Below are 18396 nucleotides of genomic sequence, written 5' to 3' on the forward strand. Positions count from 1 at the left end.
TATGAGATATTTCATCAAGATATTGTTTGTAGAATCCTCAACCTCTTGACTGCTTCTGTGAGATGCTGAATACAACCTTTTCCCTCCTATGCAGACAGCTGCTGTTTGTGGTCACATTCACAACCTTTCTCTTCAACTGTGTTGAGTATGATATCCTTTTTGGTAATCGGGCAGTTAACCACACGGGACCCAGTGTCAACCCTCTGGACAGGAGTAAGGTTACACTGCCAGATGCCATCTTGCCCAGTCATCAGTGCTTCGAGAGGTTAGTTCAATTACTTTTTACATTACTTTTACATTACATTACACTCCTTATTGCATGTTCACAATATTATTAGGACCTTTGGCTTGTCTTTGTAATAGCAGGGCAGACAGAAACGGAGGTGTCCTAGGTTGTCCTCGGTCCTTGGATAAGTACTACATTGTATCAGCTGACTTATTTAACTTTCCTGCAATTCAACAGAACCGTAATTCTCCTGAATGCAAGATTCCTGTATAATAGTTGACGGGTATCCCTCTTTTGTTACTAGCCCTTTATAGGTATAGGTCTAATTGAGTGCATGTCACTTTAAGACGTTCGTAAGGGGACACAGTTAAAGGCTGCTGATGTGTGTGGATGCAATTCATAACGTTTTCTACGTAGTTAGTTAAAATAAAGGTTCATACTTTTCCTTGGGACAAGCACTTTTGAGTCTTGGAAAACACTTTTCCATTTACATCGGGATTTTGTAAACATTCAGTGACCGAGTCAATAAAATGAGCCCTGCGTGAGTAACAAAATTGACAAGCAGCTGTAAGTAAGCATGCTAAACTCGACATCCAAACCGTATTCTAACGTTAGCTTTGAGATACTGCTTGATTGCACAACTTAACTTAGTTTAATCTCCTCAATGTACTATGTTGTGGTAAGACCTTAGCAGAGTTAACTTTAATGCTGCAGTTTTGAACAAATTTGCGCAGCATTGTCACGATGCTAAGCGGATTTAATAGCAATTTAGCCATAGACAGTAAAAGAATTTAACCCACCGTCTTCTATGCAATGCTTCTATGTGGCACAAACAACAATCCTTTAACAATCGTTAATGTTTTGTTAAATCCACATGCAGAGGAGGGGCAGCGGGCTCGTTACGAGAGAGAGCAGGGCGGGGCAAGGAAAGGCTGCGTTCGTAAAAAGCGCAGCTCAATGAAAGAATTTATCTTATCTTTAATTTAAATAGTACAACATAGAACATTAATGTGTGGCGGCCGGTTTTGATTAGACAAACAAATTAGTCAACTTATGGGAAACACTGTAAGGTTAATTAAACATTATTCAAATAGGACTGGTTAAGTAAGTTGTATCATCATAATTGTACTTTTATAGCATATTTAAAGAAATGCACAGAAACTTTTTGACAGAAAACTTTAGTGGTTAAGTTTTGCAATTACATCAGTTATTATGATTTTGTTGGTAGGCTGTTTGATGCATATCTGAAGAATTTCCTCTGCTAAATAACTTCAACCAGGTCAGCTATATTTCTGAACTCATGTTGGATGAAAATATAGCCTATCTTTTGAATAGCCGCCATTTCATTTTCATTAAAATTGTGATGTACAGAATTGTCATGATTTTAACAACAGAATGTATAAGAAAGTGATGTAGTGATGAAACCTTAAAATTAACATGTTTTTTTGTGCCAACAATGGTATTTTTGCTAATTTTCCTACTTGCCTAGGTGCTGCTCAGTGTAGTAACTAATAATGTTTTAAATAGCAATCATGTTAGCAAGCTATCATTTCATAGAAATGAAATTTTTGCAATTAAGAATTTAAGGGCTCTATTTTAACGATCTGAATTGCACAGTCTGAACCGTATGGTCTAAATACACTTAGGGGGTGGCCAGTCCAAAATAGCTATCTTGACGGCGTAAAAATGTTAGCCAGGCGCATTGTTCAAAAGGGTTGTTCATATGTTTCGTAATCAGTCATGGATGTGTTTTTTGTGCGTAACATACATTAAACAAATTAGAGTGACATCTGTCATTCCCTTTAAGAGTAAGGAGTGCAACATCAAATAGCGCTGAAGGAATCTGCTGACGTGTATACAACACCAGGATTCCACTAAACCTTGCTTTACTAATACGTGTGTGACTAGCAGAGTATAGCCTACATGTACCTGCACTCATAGGCAACGACATTAATTGATACATTTTACTTTCTGTATCTTGTCACAGCCTCCCCCAAAATGAGCATCAGGTGGCTGAAAAGCAGTCATTTCCAACCTATTCAAGTGCTGCATCTGCTTTGCACTGCTTTAAGTCTGATTATAACTTCACCATAGGGTAGTCTACACACAATTAGCCCTTACGGCAATGGCTATATTTTGGATATATTTAGGTTACATAATATAGGCTTAAATGTCACTCGGACAGATCGATTGAATTTCTTTTTTTTTACTCAGCCAACAGTCCTGCATCAACCTGCATTGACAACATTGAAGCTACATAGCCTAAACGAATGCTATAGGTTTTTCTAACATGTATGTTCGATTTTTGAACTATCTGCTTTGCTTGTGAATGAAGTTGTAGCCTACTTTCCTTAGTTCAATCAAAGATCCTTAATATACTTTATCAACCGTCTCTGGTTCAATGTTCTTGTTGAAAGATGCTGGCAAACGTGTCCCTTTTTTCCCTGTCATCATGTCATTTAGTGCTGGGCGGTATGACCAAAAATGTATATCACGGTATTTTTCAAAATTGTTACGGTTTCACGGTATATGACGGTATTTTTTTTCCATGCATAATCAGATGTTCACAGCATTTTCTACAGGTTGAGAGAGGAGTTGCTGCAGTACATTGACTAAGGACGGTCTATTTTACTGTCATGATGTTTTGCATGGCCCCAGAAAATGATGCTGTTTACAAAGAGCCACTCATGATTCTAATGAAGAATCTAATCAGAATGCAAAGACAATTGCAGTCAAAATACAGAACTTTTACTCTGCAAATTTCACAAACATCTTATATAACCAATAAAACGTATAAAACCAATACAAAAAGTAGTGCAACTTGCAATAATTATACTTTTTTAAAAATTATACAATTTAAAATAAAACCTCTCTGCTAATATGCTTACTCTGTCAAATAGGCCTATCAGAAACATGCCTTATTTTTATTGTGTGGTTTGCATGACGTTAGTGGTAGGCTTAGGCTACGTTAACTTCATGTGGATGTAGATGTCTTGTTAGCCTGCCATGAGCTTCGGTTCGGTTTGCTAGGCAAAACATTAACAAAAAAGTTTGTTTTGGTGCACTGATGACAGTCAGGATCATTTCTAACTAGCCAGCTAGAATTGCTCAGTTCATGTCTATAACATGCTTTACTTGCTACCTGGACAATTTCAGCGAATATTCTTAAGGTGAGATGAATGATAAGATCATTAAACTTCACTGTGTTCGGTGGGTTGCTAACTAACGACATCACCTACTAGCCAGCTAGTTACAGCTGTTGAACAATCTCAATAGAATTTTCGTGACGGTAAATCCCTTTCAACGCAGTATCATTTAACGTTTTTAAGGTATTCTGTGCAACACCCTTAAATAAACCCTTTACCTAAGGATAAATTAAGCCTTAAGGGTCATACTTCAGGGAAAAAACTTAAGGTGTTTTGTGTTTACCCTAACTATGCCTGCCTCGCAGTCGCACCATGCGTGCATGTGAAAAAAGTCCCGTCTGAAACACTGTCGCGCGGCGCAGCGTTCCAAACGTTGTGTAGCCTAATCAAATACACCGGTATGGCGGTATATTAAAAATTCATATCATAACGAAAATATACACCGGTTTACGGTGTGAACCGGTATACCGCCCAGCACTAATGTCATTGCTCTCATCTCGTTGACTTTCTTGTTGTAATTTCACCTGAAGTTGCTGCACCTTCCAATGAGCGTTGTCTGAGCTGTTAGATCTATAGAACATCTACTTCCTTGTAATAAAAATAAAAAAACTGACTATTTTACGTTGACACTGCAAATGGAAAAAAATCTAGTTCTACCCGCAAAACACCAGGTAGTACCAGGCCTAGATGCAACAGGAAAAAACGAAAACTGTAAACAAGCAGTATAATGAGAGCTACCTTGCTTTTGGCTTTACCCAGTCAGGTAATAGCACTTGCCCACAACCCGAGTGCGTCATCTGCCGGGAGAAATTGGCTAATGCTAACACGGTGCCAAGTAAGCTGAAGAGGTATTTAGAAATGAAACATCCTCACTTGAAAGACAAAGACGTGTCCTTTTTCAGATGATCAATGGACCACAATCAAAGGCAACAGGACCTTATGACGAACTGTGTGATGCAGCGCAGGAGGCTAGTTACTTAGTCGCTGAACTTATCGCAAAGCAGAAAATACCTCACACTATTGCAGAGACCTGATCTTGCCTGCATGTCGGAAAATCGCAGGAGTGCTGCTGGGCGAAAGTGCAGCTAAAATAATTGTTCCTTTTTTGTAAGGAACTGGAAAGCCAGGCTACAGGAGAGGAGATAACTACCTAAGGGAGAAAAATCTGTCTTGAAGGATGTGTTCCAGTGTGTGCAGAGACGGCGCTGCCGCAATGAAGGGGAGAGTGAAAGGATTTGAATCTAGAGTGAAAACACAACATCCCAATGTGAAAATAAACCACTGCATTTTCCACCGTGAAGCTCTAGTTGCCAAAGCCTTGCCTCCTGAGTTGTCAGAGGTGTTAGGCCAGGCTGTGAAGATGGTCAACTTTATTAAATCGCGGCCTCTGAAGTCACGTCTCTTTTCCATTCTCGAGAGAGGTTTGAGCGCTACTTTCCTGTGACTGATGTAGAAGAGCACGACTGGATATGTGACCCATTCAACTTGATGTCTTCCACAAAGAAGCTCACGTTTAAAGAAAAGGTGCACAGCTCAGAATGGACACAGTTTGGACAGGTGCCTCTTCATGTATTCTGGCTATCTGCAGCAGTTGAATACCCCATCATCTCCAGGCATGCTATTGCTGAACTTTTACATTTCCCCACCACCTACCTGCTATTGCTGAGCTTTTACATTTCCCCACCACCTACCTATGCGACGTTGCATTCTCCTCGCTCGCCTACATGAAAAACAACAGAATTTTCTCTTCAATCAGCATCAAAATATCAGTAGGCCTATCACATGATTCCCTATTTTGGCCCAGGGGGCAGGCTATATATTATCATCAAGTAGGAGTATAGTAAATAATTTAGTCAACATTTTAACTCAATGTTGGTTTAAGTTATAAACAAAACATGTTATAAATGGGAAAAATCCATGGTTCTGCCTCACTGTTGGCAAAATGATCATGATGGTCTATATATTTCAGCCATATTTGGTTTAGTCTTGTGTAGGCCTAGGCTACATGTATTTTGCTCTATTATAAATTAGTTTTCTTTAGGCCTTATAGGCTGTATTGTATTATGCTATAATGTTTGAAATATATGTATCTCAATGCATCAATACTTCCCATAAAAGTCATCAGATGTCATCATTTAAAGGGTTATTTTTTTTTTTAAAAAGCCTGTTTCGACCCATGTGCACTTAGATGATAGACTGGGTGGTCTATGAACACTAAGGCACTTTACAAGAAAGGCGGCTTTACTTTTTCTACGGCGACTAAGATCGTTCAACGTCTGCAACAAGATGCTACAGATGTTCTACCAGTCCGTCATATCTAGTGCCATTTTTTATGCAGTGGTGTGCTGGGGATGTGCCATTAACCCTCTAGGCGCCACAGGCGACTATAGTCGACAAGATGCGGTACTGAATAAAACGGCCGATTTAGTCAAATAGGGTGTCATATTTCGTTCGACTTCCACTCCACTAGATGGCAGACATGTCATACGTCATCCCCGAGTCGAAAAAAGGGCACGCTTTAAACAAAACTTTCTAGCTACTGCTGCATTGAATCAGTGCTTGAAATACCGGAGCTAGTGTGCGTGTGAGCCACTTTGTCAGAGCGATATTGTCAACGTCAGCGAGTATTTGCATTAGATTATCGTCTAATGGCATCAAAAAAGTTTACCTGAAATGAAGTGTTGGGTCTTCTATTCGCGGACCCTGATTCTGAAGGGGAATATCTGCCTTCAGAAAATGACGGTGATTCGTTTAGTGAGGCTTCAGATGCGTCCCTGCCTTGCAATGATGCAGCTGGACAAAGTGAGAGTTTACTCCATAGTTTAGCTTACACCAAGCACAAACGTTGAATCGTTTGCCCAATGTCACTGGTGGGAATAATGTTTCACGGGTTCGGAGTGTTCATCGGGAAGTTAGCAGGGTGTTAGTGGTGTGGCGAATGAGGCTGGAGGTAGCATAATGTCCATAGCGCTAGCTTCTGTCTTCTGAACGTGTGCCTCTCCACAATCGCGGCGACAGTAACGTGGTGGAGCCTTTGTCTAATGCCACTGGGTATGTTAGACGAGGTCGAAGTGCTCATAGGACAGTTAGGGGGAAACGTAGTGGCAGTGTGCAGTGTGGGGAGTCGCAATGAGAATGACAGTAGGCCTAGTCTGAGCTGCGCAAATTCTCTCCACGCGCGAGGCAGATCTGGCCATGCTGCTCGCATGGTGGAGGTGGTGACACGCTCTTTCCCTCTCCCTCTCCCACACACACACACACACACACACACACACACACACACACACACACACACACACACATTAGGTCATGCATAGTCTATCACAAGATGATGGGAATGCCGGCCCTGTATGGATAAGGATAGGGAGTCATTATCTCTACAGCAAAAGGCCTGCTACATAAAAAAAAAAATGGCAGCCATTTATTAGTAATGATTTACACTGTTGATTTGCTATCTACTTCCCTGATCATTTAGGACATACAGTACACTATGTGTTCCTTTTTGTGTGTTCATGTCCTTGTGATGTGTGTGTCTTTGTCAGCTAAGAAAAAAAACAAAAAAACATCAACAAAAACAACAAAAAGAAAAAAAATACTAACATTGTCTCTTGTCTTGTCTCGTCATCTCACTCCTGATCCGTGCCTTGCCGTGGCAAATGAGCTTTTGAACTAAACAGGTCTTGTCTACTTGTGTTTGTGTGTCATGTGAATAATATATATGTGCCCCATACATGGAATCAGAGTGCCTACTGTATGTAGTAAATGGAAAATCTCTACAGCAAAAGGCCAGTCTACCGCTACATGCATTTGGTTTGTTTCTGCCATTTATTAGTAATGATTTACACAGTTTGTTCACTACTTACTATTTACCTGAGCATTCAGTATTGTGCAATATAGCATACAGAAGGTGAGAGACATTTTGGGGGGAAAGAAGTGGTGCATTTTATCATTCAAACATGCGACTTTTCATGAAAATTCTATAATCCAAGATGGCCGCCACCATATGACGTCATAATATGCAAATTAGATATAAACATTTAATCTCTACATAAACTTTGGGTCATCCTTAATATTTCTCTAATTTACAGAAAGTCTCTATCTCTTATCACTTTTAAGATATAGCCTTTTGAAATGAAGATGTCAAAATTGATCGTTTCGGAAAAAAAACTCTGGCGCCTAAAGGGTTAAAGCGAGGGATGCAAATGTTTGTTTGTACACATGCACAGGACAGTGCTGTTGTGACAGTCAAATTTCTTTCGGGATGCATGAAGTATTTTTTATCTTATCTAATCCCATATTCAATAGGCTTATACAACCGGGTTTACTTAAATGTAATTGGGGTAAAACGCTGCCTGGCCAAACCGGCGAGGTAGAAAGCTAATTACCTGATCAACAGCCAGATGCACACAGAAGCTCTATTGGAGTCAGAGTGGTTGCCGAGGGTGGATGAGACGTGGTGGGAACATTTGAAAGAGTACATTGAAGATTATAGTTACACTGAATTCCTCTCGATTATACCTATGTGGATTAATCCTTGGAGGGAATTAATATGAAGCATCACAGATCCTGCGCAGAATAGGACAGGCTCAAACTTTGTGTTGCACACACAGGAATGGATCTGCGTTATGGCAAGATGTCTCCTTTCTCTTGTCGGGGTGTTGCTAAAATCCCTGTTTCAATGTCGACTCGTAGTCCTACTCTCCAGGGGCTTTTCTCAATATGCGTTCTTTTCTATACTTGTGTTCTCATGAACTTGAAAATCGTTCTGAAACGTCATCAATCACCGCCGAAGTACTGTTCCAATTCACAAGTTCGCATTTATTCAAGAACGCATAACATTCCCGGAAGTGTTCTCGAATCGTTGGTTTTATCAAGGATGCATCGGGTGGTGACTTGGTGGCTTGAAGATTCCACAATGCATTACGTCAGCTCAGCCGTGACACTCACATAAGAGAAATGGCAGCATTGATACATAATAGGCCTACCTATCATAATTGCTGCTACAATCCGATCCATGTTTAGGCTATAAACGGTAGGCTACAGGCTTCACAACTAACGTTAATCATAACTGTCACTTAAACTGCGAACTTCAAACGTTGTTCCCGCCATCGGCAAGTGAATATATTGTTATTAATATTTAGCCTAATAAAAAAAATCAATGAGAAACAAACTTAAACAAGCTGGTGAATTATATATTTTACTGTAAATGTCAGAAATACTGGGTACACCAATAGAGCAATTTCCAAGGAACTGCAAGAGTGGGGTTGATCAGGTGCAGGTCGCCAAAAGGATTGCAATGGTACCTCATTTCTGGAAATCGGGCACAGGGATCAAAAGTTATCTGCATTAACGCAACATCCAATAAACCAGAATGCATAAATAAAGCCGTTGCTATGGTGGTTGCTAGGGTAATCATGCTGGTTGCTATGGTGGTTGCTAGGTTGACATTCTAGCTAGGCAGTTGCTAGGTTGTTGCTTGGGTAATTAGGATGGTTGCTAGGGTGTTGCTAGGGTACATAAGGTGGTTGCTATGCTAAATAATGCAGTTGCTATGGCTGTTGCTAGGGTAATCATGTTAGTTGCTATGGTGATTGCTAGGTTGACATAGTGGTTGTTACTGGGTTGTTGCTAGGGTAATTATGATGGTTGCTAGGGTAATTTGAATGGTTGCTAGGGTACATATAATGGTTGCTATGTTAATCATGTTGGTTGTAGTGTTGTCACGACACCAAAATTATGACTTCGAAACGATACCTGCCATAAATATCCCGATGCTCGATACTGAAACGATACCATGGCGAAATCCTAAAATATCTGGAATAGAAAGGACGCAGACCTCCTCCAAGAGTATTGAGTCATTTGGTGCACTTTTGTAGTGTGCAGGTCAATTCTGGGTTCTAAACTTCCTACATAATATTTTTTTTTTATATAGTCAGTAAAATAGTTATTTGTGTGTGATTAAGTCCTTTATTGTTTGTTATAGTTCATTTACATTGTGTTGTGTTTTGGCAATAATGTACCTTTAAATAGCCAAAGTAGGCTAGATCAAGGTCAGTGTTACTACATGCAAATCACTGAATGCTATGCAGAGGGGCCTAATCTTTAGGCCATCTGATGTAGGCTACCCTAGACCTTCCTGTGTTTATGCGATTTCTTTGACAGTTGCAAAGGGGAAAAGGTGAAGATAGTCTTCTTTGCTCCAAGTGTACAAGTACGACGTTCCAACCATGTCTTCGTCAGATAGGCCTACACCATTACCTGTTGCAATATATCTGTGTACATTAGGCCTAGCCTATGTCTATTTCCTTGATAACATTATTTGCTACCACGTAACAATAAGCCGCTATTATTAGGATTCAACACGCTTCAGTGGTATTATGCTTTCTTGAATTTCCCCTGGGGATCAATAAAGTATCTATCTATCTATCTATCTATCTAGCTATCTGCTGTGGGCTTTAATTAGCTCATTTCGGGTAACCTATCCTACATCTGGGCAATAATTATTGAACAAATTGCAGTCTTCATGCCATGACAAGCATTACCAGTAGTACTGACCAAATATTAAACAGATCGTTTGCAAGTTATGGTAATGTTATGCTAGCGTGAACATTGCGTTTCCATCATGTAGTCGTTATGTCTCGTCAAAATTCACTGATGAAGGAAGGTTTGCTTTATCCCAGAAAAACATACTCGTTTCAGTTAGGCTAGACTAAAACTGAAGAGATGAACTTGGCACTAATCATGTAGTGGTGTTTTCTATAGCCTACTCGTTCTGTCGTTCTTTGTAACTCTTTAAAAATGTTCGGCTATTTCTTCTAGGTGCTTAGCCAAGTTATATGCGTAGCTTACTGCTTTTGAATGACTTTGAAACATATTTTACAAACTGGCTGTGTACCTGATGGCTTGCCTTCACTATCCGCGATGCATCCGACATAGTTCCATATTTCTCCTTTTCGACCGTTTGCTATCGCTGTTATAGGGCCAACGAAAGTTGTACAACAAGCTGAACTAGTGAGCTTCTTTTTAAACGGAACCGCGTGTTTCTTTTGCTTTACAGTGGCAACCAGGTGATAAGCGGGATAACGGCCTTCGAGGTGTGTCCTGTTATACGGAATTAATGGACTCAGGCGGAGGCTGCGCGTCGGGGAGTTCTTTGCCCCTCGCCCTCATCCATTAACCCTTAGAACCCGATTGACGCAAAGTGCGTCAAAAAACACACCCTTTCTTCTCTGTTACATTGCTCCGGAACGGTTCATCGCAGCGAGATGAAACCTTTATTGCACGACAGAGCAGAAGTGGGGCTTTCCAACGAGACTACACACTTGTCTGTACGATCAAGTATGAAAATTAAAAAAAATCATGAAATTAAATCAAATTGCATCATATTTACAGTCTATACTTCTCTGCATTCACCTGCACACACATTACTCTAGTTTGAATTACTCGCGAACCCGTGATCGCATCGATATGGCAAGCATATCAGATGAAAGAGGGGGCACAGGGCTATCCATTGGTACCATGTTTATCGATCCTTCTGGCTTATAAAACCAGACGAAGTGACTGCAAAATAATAACGTCATGTACACAAACCAACGCTGCACACTCATTACTCTCGTTTGAATTACTCGCGGACCCGTGATCGCATAGATATGCCACGCATGTCAGATGAAAGAGGAGACTCAGAGCTATCATTTGATACCAAGTACATCCTTCTGGGTTATAAAACAGACGAAGTGACAGCAAAATAATAACTTCATATAGCTGGACTTACCCCACGTTTTTGTCTGTTCTTGTGGCAAAGCATGTTTATAATCCAATGCTATCATGTGTTTCTCTATGGCAAAGCATGTTCATATTCCGGTTTTGAGATCCTAGCAAATTCCTGCATGGCATCCAATTCAAGGCTCACATTGCATCCCAATTTCAACAAATAAACACCTTTTTTGCCTTTACTTTGTTCATGGTAATGCAGTAAAGAGTTGAGAATTATTATGACTGCATACACACAGGCACGCAGGCTAACACGCAACCTCGGGTCAAGTCAGGTCAGATCAGTTCGTGTCACAGATATGGAGCGCAGAAAGGTCATTTTTCATCACTAAATAAAAAATGGCATTTATTTCCGTAAATCACACAGCAAATATTTCTGTAAATTGCTCAGCCCCAGAGTATCCCTCCAACATGGCAATTATATTGCCCGATTCAGGACAGTCTGCCCTACACACACATGAAATGCATGTAGAGCTGTGAGCTTGCTGTGGTGAGATACATGTCGAAATATAAGAATTTTTATAATACACTTTTTATATTTTAATTCTTTAAAAATCAAAATAAAATCAATGCTAGTATTAATACATGAAATGATGGCAGATCTGAATAGCCTAAACTCTCCTGAAAAAAACAATATATAATATATGTGTGTGGCACTTACAATGACCAGAATAAATCCTTATGAATAAAGGTAGTGAAAATGCCCTAAAAACAGCTTAGGGTTCTAAGGGTTAATAACAGGACACCTCGGCGGCCGTTATCCCCTACATAAAGTATCGATTCTAAAAACGTCGGAAAATGTATCGTTTTTTGCGTGAAGGCATCGTGATTCCTTTCTAGTATCGATACACCGTGCAACACTAGTTGGTTGCTATGGTTGTTGCTTGGGTCGCATTATAATGGTGGTTGCTGGGGTGTTGCTAGGGACATTAAAATAATTCCTAGGGCATGCTAGGGTATATATGGTGGTTGCTATGCTAAATTATGGAGGTTGCTAGGGTTAAAGCCAAAGCATGTGTATGGGTCATTTATATGGTGGATCTACAAAGATTTGTTTGACATGGATTGGCAAACAAAGATGTGACAGCACTCCGCTTACTATTTTTTACATGACCTGTATACACCTGGATTGGCTACATGGATTGGTTTAAAAAAAGATGTGATGGCACCAAAGTCCTTTTAGGCAAGTCCCTCCACTCAGCTCACGCTTTTTGGGCATGCACTTATCAGGCATCTATTTCGGCAGAAATGTGCGTGCGCAGGGCTTCACAATATCAACCTTGCTCCAGCGGCGAGATCACAACACATGATTGGCACGATGTATTCACAACAACCCACATGATTAGCATAATGTATTCACATTTTTCCTTTTTTGCCGCAGAAGGGGTGTTTAGAAGAAGCTGTCTCTTGTGAAGCCATCTTAGTTATTACTTACTTATACTTATACTATACTATACTATACTATACTATACTTATACTAGATATGCTGATCTATGTTTGTAAATCTATTTAACTTAAGATGTAACATTACAGTTTACATGACATGAAATGTAATGCACATGACCAGTAGCCTACACTACAGGCAGAGGGCTTCAAGTAGACCTCCATGAATAACGTTAGGCCTGTGATAGAAAGGCTACTCCCAATTCCCCAGTTTGGAAGGCTCTACCACATAACAAATCACAATTTAACCTCTGTATATAATGTTTGTTGAGTTTACTGTCAAAATTCCAGGCTGAAGAGGGCGTTAGCAACTCAGTTTCACAAGGCATTTAACGTTAACGTTAGCTGGGTGAGCTCAATTGAATTATGTCGTGTTTGCTAACATCAATAGCCTTTTGGGTAGCTATTCATCCAAACAATGTTCCTGCCCAATGAACGACAGTCCAACATGACAAAGTTAACTTATATCAGTGTTGATAAAGTTAGCCTATTAAATTCACAAAACCATATCGTTGCATTATCACAAGGAGTTACATGTTAGCTGGTCAACTTCGATGTTGACATTAACATTAACCACATCTTCAGGTTAACTGTACGTACACACCGCCACCGACTTCAGCTTCCAAAGAAGTCATTCATTTTCAATGGAAGCCGGCTTCTCTCAAGCTGCAATAAGCGGCAAATCGAGCCTGCGGGAAGGCGGGGCTTGACATCAAACCCAGCCCACATCCGAGTCAGCCATGTTTTTTTGTATTACGTCACACAGTTTAAAATTGCTGGCGGCGAGAGGGAGGCAGTCAGCAGAGAGAGCCAGGACTCGCAACGAGACTAGCGAGCTGCTAGTGCTGCATTCTACAAACCATCAACTTACTGCAAAACACGTTTTATTGTGTAATTCAACACGTAAACTGTGGATTCAAACCAGTGCAACAACTCGCAACAGCACCAACGTTTCCATAAGAACGCCGTTGTCACACTAGGCTACTCGTTCGTCAGATAGGAACTAGCTAGCTGGCAAGCTAGCCAGCAAAGTTAACCACCCAGATGGCAAGAGGCTGGCGGCGGCCCACCGGTTTCGCTGTCGCCGGCGGACCGCTGAGTTTTTGCACATCGGTTCTACCGCGGTCCGCTGGGCTAACGAGTCGCAGCTTTGACCACCTTTTCTTTATTCATTTATACGGCGGACTGCCAGTGGCCTAACGTTACCATCGCGGGTTGCTGACAAGTAGCCTATCTACCGGTGGTCCGATAGCTTGATCTAACCGGTTAACGTTACACAATGCATGCTTCTGGTTCACCTGTTGTTAATAAAGCAAAATCGCCCCTTTGTAGGCTACATTTGGTTGTAATGGAGAATTCTTGCTGTGAAACTGATAGTCCGTGATAATGAAACAACACACCATTCTACTTTTGAGGGCTAAATTAAATGAAATATGGCTCTTTTTCCGTTTGAACACATTGTCTTAAAATGACCATTATTTTTTAATGTGCATGTTATTGTTTCAAAACCGGAAATCAAATGAACGAAAAAGTACACAAACCCAATTACAATAACTAGCCTAGGCCTACATGAAAAATTCACTGTGGTTGCATGAAATGTCATTTGTGTTTAGCCTACATCATCAGTTTCTATCATCTAATATGAAACAATATACTATATAATTCGCTACCGGGCTGTCGGTAGTAAATAGCCAAAGCGTATGGGGAGTGACGTAGGCAAAGAAAACATGGCTGAGTTGGATGTGGGCGGGGCTTGATGTCAAGCCTCGCCTTCCCGCAGGCTGCAGCGAGGTGTACTTGGGCAAATCCGTCGGCGTCACATTTTGAGTGTATTGAGCGTCAAGCAGAAAGTTGAAAGTAAGTCAACTTTATGGTAATGATCTATTAAATAAGATAGAACATGATCGAACGTAGAATGCTGCCACGTCAGAGCGTCCAAAGCTTCCCTGTACTTTTTTCTTTATTGACAAGCGTCCTTGAAAGGACGACCCAAGCTTCTTTGGAAGCTCAAGTCGGCGGCGGTGTGTACGTACAGTTAACTTGTTGACGTTTAACGTTACTGTCGTTTGACTAACAATACTAGTTTATGTAAATCACATTAATATAATAAACTGTAACTTACTGAGAGCTAAGGTAATTATGATTCAGATTGCCGATTAACGTTAAACAAACAGTATGATGAACGGCCATGACAGAAAACAATATGACAACAGCAAATAGCGAACGTTAACGTTAGCCTAAATCACTTATCGATAACGTTGACCCGACAAGCACGAGTTCATAAGTTAGACAGTTCCATGTACGTAGACTGTAAACATGACCGAATTAATGTAGTACAATTTCACAATGAAACATTAGATAAATAAATGCTTGCTTACCCATTAAGGTGTTAAGCTGCTAACGGCTCCCACACACAGCTGCGTGCATCGCGTTGCTGGAGACGCATCCCATTCACTTTAAATGGGCTCACGTGATCCGTTGCCGAACTGAATTGTGGGTCCGTCGCGTCGCGTTTCTCCCGCCGCTCGCGTTGAGGAGTTCAGCTGTTGCTGCACCGACAGACGGCACCGGCCAATCAAGCCAATCTACGGACGGCACCAACCAATCACATTACGGTTTTACTTCAAGTCATTTGCATAGCTACCGTCGGGAACACCCACTGGCATGCGTTGACGGAACGCAGCTGTGTGTGGGAGCCGTAAGTTGACAGAAAACTGAACACCGGTCTGTCTGACAACCTTGCGGCTCAATCTCCCTGCCGCCCATGTTTGTACAGCGTTGTTTTCGCGGTGAACTAACGTTAACTTATTCCACTACTTCTCAATCACCACATCAAGATTTACCACTCAACCTTAAATCCATGACTTTATCTTTTAGTAAACTATGTATTGATGCTCTACAAACCAATGTTTTAATGTCTGTTGTGTAATTGTTTGAGTTCACCCAGAATGCATTGCAACCCACCATCGCTGTGAGACACAAGGTTGTGTCGGCTTTAAATAGCATACAGAACCATTCTTACATTAATATTGTCTGTAAGCTCCACAGATCGTGGCAGGACATTGAATTGATGATAAACTTACTATAGGGTTATGCTGACTGACTTTACATAAACAAGCATTGACTCGATGCGCTTAAAGTGTGAGTGTGTGTAGATTTTTTACATGACCTTTACAACTTGTGCTGGCATTGAACTCAGCTTCATTCAAGGATTCCAATGGTACCTCATGGCTACAGTAGGCATTAAACTGGGCTTCATGGATTGGCAAGATATCTTTATTTTTTTAAATGACCTGTATAAACATTACCTTAACAACTGGTGCTGGCTAGGCATTGAACTGGGCTTCATTCAAGGATTCCAACGGTACCTCATTTTGGAAAATCGGACATACGGGTCAAAAGTTACATGCACACACCTTCACAGACACGGAAAGCTCAGCCCAGCTCCTATTAAGGTTTTTCATGTGACGTATTCTAGGTTCTATAACACTTTGTTTACATCCACCTGGTAGGCAAGGGACACGTTGAACCTATTGAACTTCGTTGTCTGCAGCTACCTCTCAGTAGGCTACATCTCTGTATTTCAGCAATGTCAACATTTCAGGCATCAATAAAGGTGATGATGAAACGTTATCCCATTGTTCAATATTTGATAGCCTGTCACAGGAACGTTATTTCGCTAAAATTGCCCTGATTTGGTGGCCTGGGTGCCATTCCAAACTTAGTCCCGCCCACAACATTTGAGGTCGGGAAGTTCGGTCTGGCATTGCTCCATTGTGGAGCAAGTATGCTCGCCCTAGATCAGGTGGACCAATCAAATCGGGCTTTACGATGATGGACAGGTGAGCAACAGCGCCTGGTCTATCACGTCATCTGAGCACGCTTAGATTAGGCTTATGTTTGAAACAAAAACGCTGTGGCTAGAAGGATACATGGCTTTTAAGACCCCATATGGAAAATGCATATTATTTAATGAGGTTTTATCACTGAAAACGATTATTTCTGAAAACTTTGGCCAAAGTTGAGATGTGGGAAAACTCGTGGTTTCACTTTCATCAAGGGAAAACAGCGTTGTTGCATTGCAAAATGTTCCCTCGTTCGTTTTAAATCTCTGATTGACCACCTGTTCGAGGGATTTGCGACAGCCTTTCCCAGCTGTTTAACATGTTTGTAGCATATCAGTGTTCAACAGAATTATTTTTAAAAACGGAGGGGATATAGGCTGTCCGTTTTCCCCTAATAGCCTACCCTACTACGTATCTCTAATGTATTTCGCTAATGAGTGTTGTAGGCTGGAGCGTACCTATGTTCCCCGGGTCCTATGTTCCCCGGGTCCTACTGTATGTTCCCCGCTTTGTATGGGACCGGGGAACATAGGACCCTTTTTTAAAACCCTAACCATAACCCTAACCCTAATCCTAACCCTAACCCCGAGCGGGGAACATAGGACCTGGGGAACATAGGGATGACCCCGTTGTAGGCTAGGAGTTATTGACGGCACTAACTTCTACAAAAGACCAGAAAACAATGTTAAGGCATTTGTGGAGAAGAAGGATGGTTCGTGTGTTTTCTTCCTACACCTCACGGTAAGCTATTTCGTTGCTCTGATTGGTTACAGTAGGTCTATCCAATTGAGTGCAGAGGCATTTCCCCCCTGTATCGGTTGAAACACGCCCCATAATTATGTCCCAATGGAGCAGTATCAGACTCATTCTGACTAGAATTGAGTATGACTACGTCAGGCTTGGTGCATTGATCTGTAACGTTATGGGAGAACCGGCAAAGATGTAGCCTAATGGTAGCCTAACTTTTTCTCTGTTCAAAACTCGGTTTACACAAAGACAATAGACTTTATTAGAAACTGAAATTTGGCCAGAAAGGAGTCATACATGTCTTCCCTCTGAAAGTTGACACAAAATTAAACAATATTTGATCATTTAACTTTAACTGAACAGTGACAGTAGGCAGTAGACTCAGTAGACGTTTAAACGGTAGTTATAGCCAGCGTCAGTCAGCATCAAGTCAAGTCAAGTCAAGTCAGTTTTATTTGTATAGCGCATGTAACATTAATGGTGTTAAAAATCATGAATCCTGTAGCATATTATAATATATAACAACGATGGCTTATTCAAAGTCGATCTGCATGGGTATATACACCCAGAAAAACTCAGAATGTGAGATTGTTAAAGTTCGGCTATATTAGGCTGTTACGCTAGCTCAACAGCCTTTAAATATGCTGTCATTTTGGGCATGTGGACTTGATTGATTGATAAACGGGTAAGGATAATTCATAAACTGCTTATTTCTTACATGACTGAAGCAGTAGGTTCAACAGTGGTGTTTGAGGTTGCTGTGTTAAGTTCAGTTTTGTGTGATCGCGAAACAATTCATAGGATCAAATCAGTTTATTTTGACATACGGGAGTTAGCCTAACTGACCTGTACAGCATATAAGCCTATTCTGTTTTCATTTATTAGCATTTGTAAATCAGCTTATAAATACTGGGGCACGTGCCCCTGTAAAAAGGGTCTAGTGACTCCCCTGTAACACAGTATCATGCTTCATTCAGATCAGCTTCTAGGTTGGATTTCACACTCATTACACAACTCTTGTTATTAACTGGTTTATAAACCTTTTCACACAACTTATTTGAACACTAGCACAATCCTTGTTGTGAATTAGATAACATCAGATTACACAGTGAAATGAGGCACTAAGGCAGTGTAGCTACATGGCTGTTAATATGTGATGTGTCTCAACCGGTTTGATCTATTTTCATGCTACTCTTAAAAGAGGAGGAGTGCAATGAGT

At 40.8% G+C, this 18396-nt stretch overlaps 1 protein-coding gene across 4 annotated transcripts in view; it reads left to right on the forward strand.

Annotated features, from left to right (window-relative positions):
* atg9b (autophagy related 9B) overlaps positions 1-18396 on the forward strand; it is a 150037-nt gene that overhangs the window by 23505 nt on the left and 108136 nt on the right. For 3 of the 4 annotated variants that reach the window (XM_076293394.1, XM_076293395.1, XM_076293397.1), the window contains one exon: positions 95-265. In XM_076293394.1, coding sequence (XP_076149509.1) covers positions 95-265 — 171 coding nt within the window. Of the gene's footprint in view, positions 1-94; positions 266-1484; positions 1506-18396 lie in introns of those variants that run through there. The other variant, XM_076293398.1, reaches the window with a different exon arrangement.

Source organism: Alosa pseudoharengus, unplaced genomic scaffold (assembly GCF_046254945.1).
Source record: "Alosa pseudoharengus isolate Yale_2024_CS ecotype anadromous, Long Island Sound unplaced genomic scaffold, YU_APseudo_1.1 YU_APseudo_1.1_scf_2, whole genome shotgun sequence".
Lineage (NCBI taxonomy): Eukaryota > Metazoa > Chordata > Actinopteri > Clupeiformes > Clupeidae > Alosa > Alosa pseudoharengus.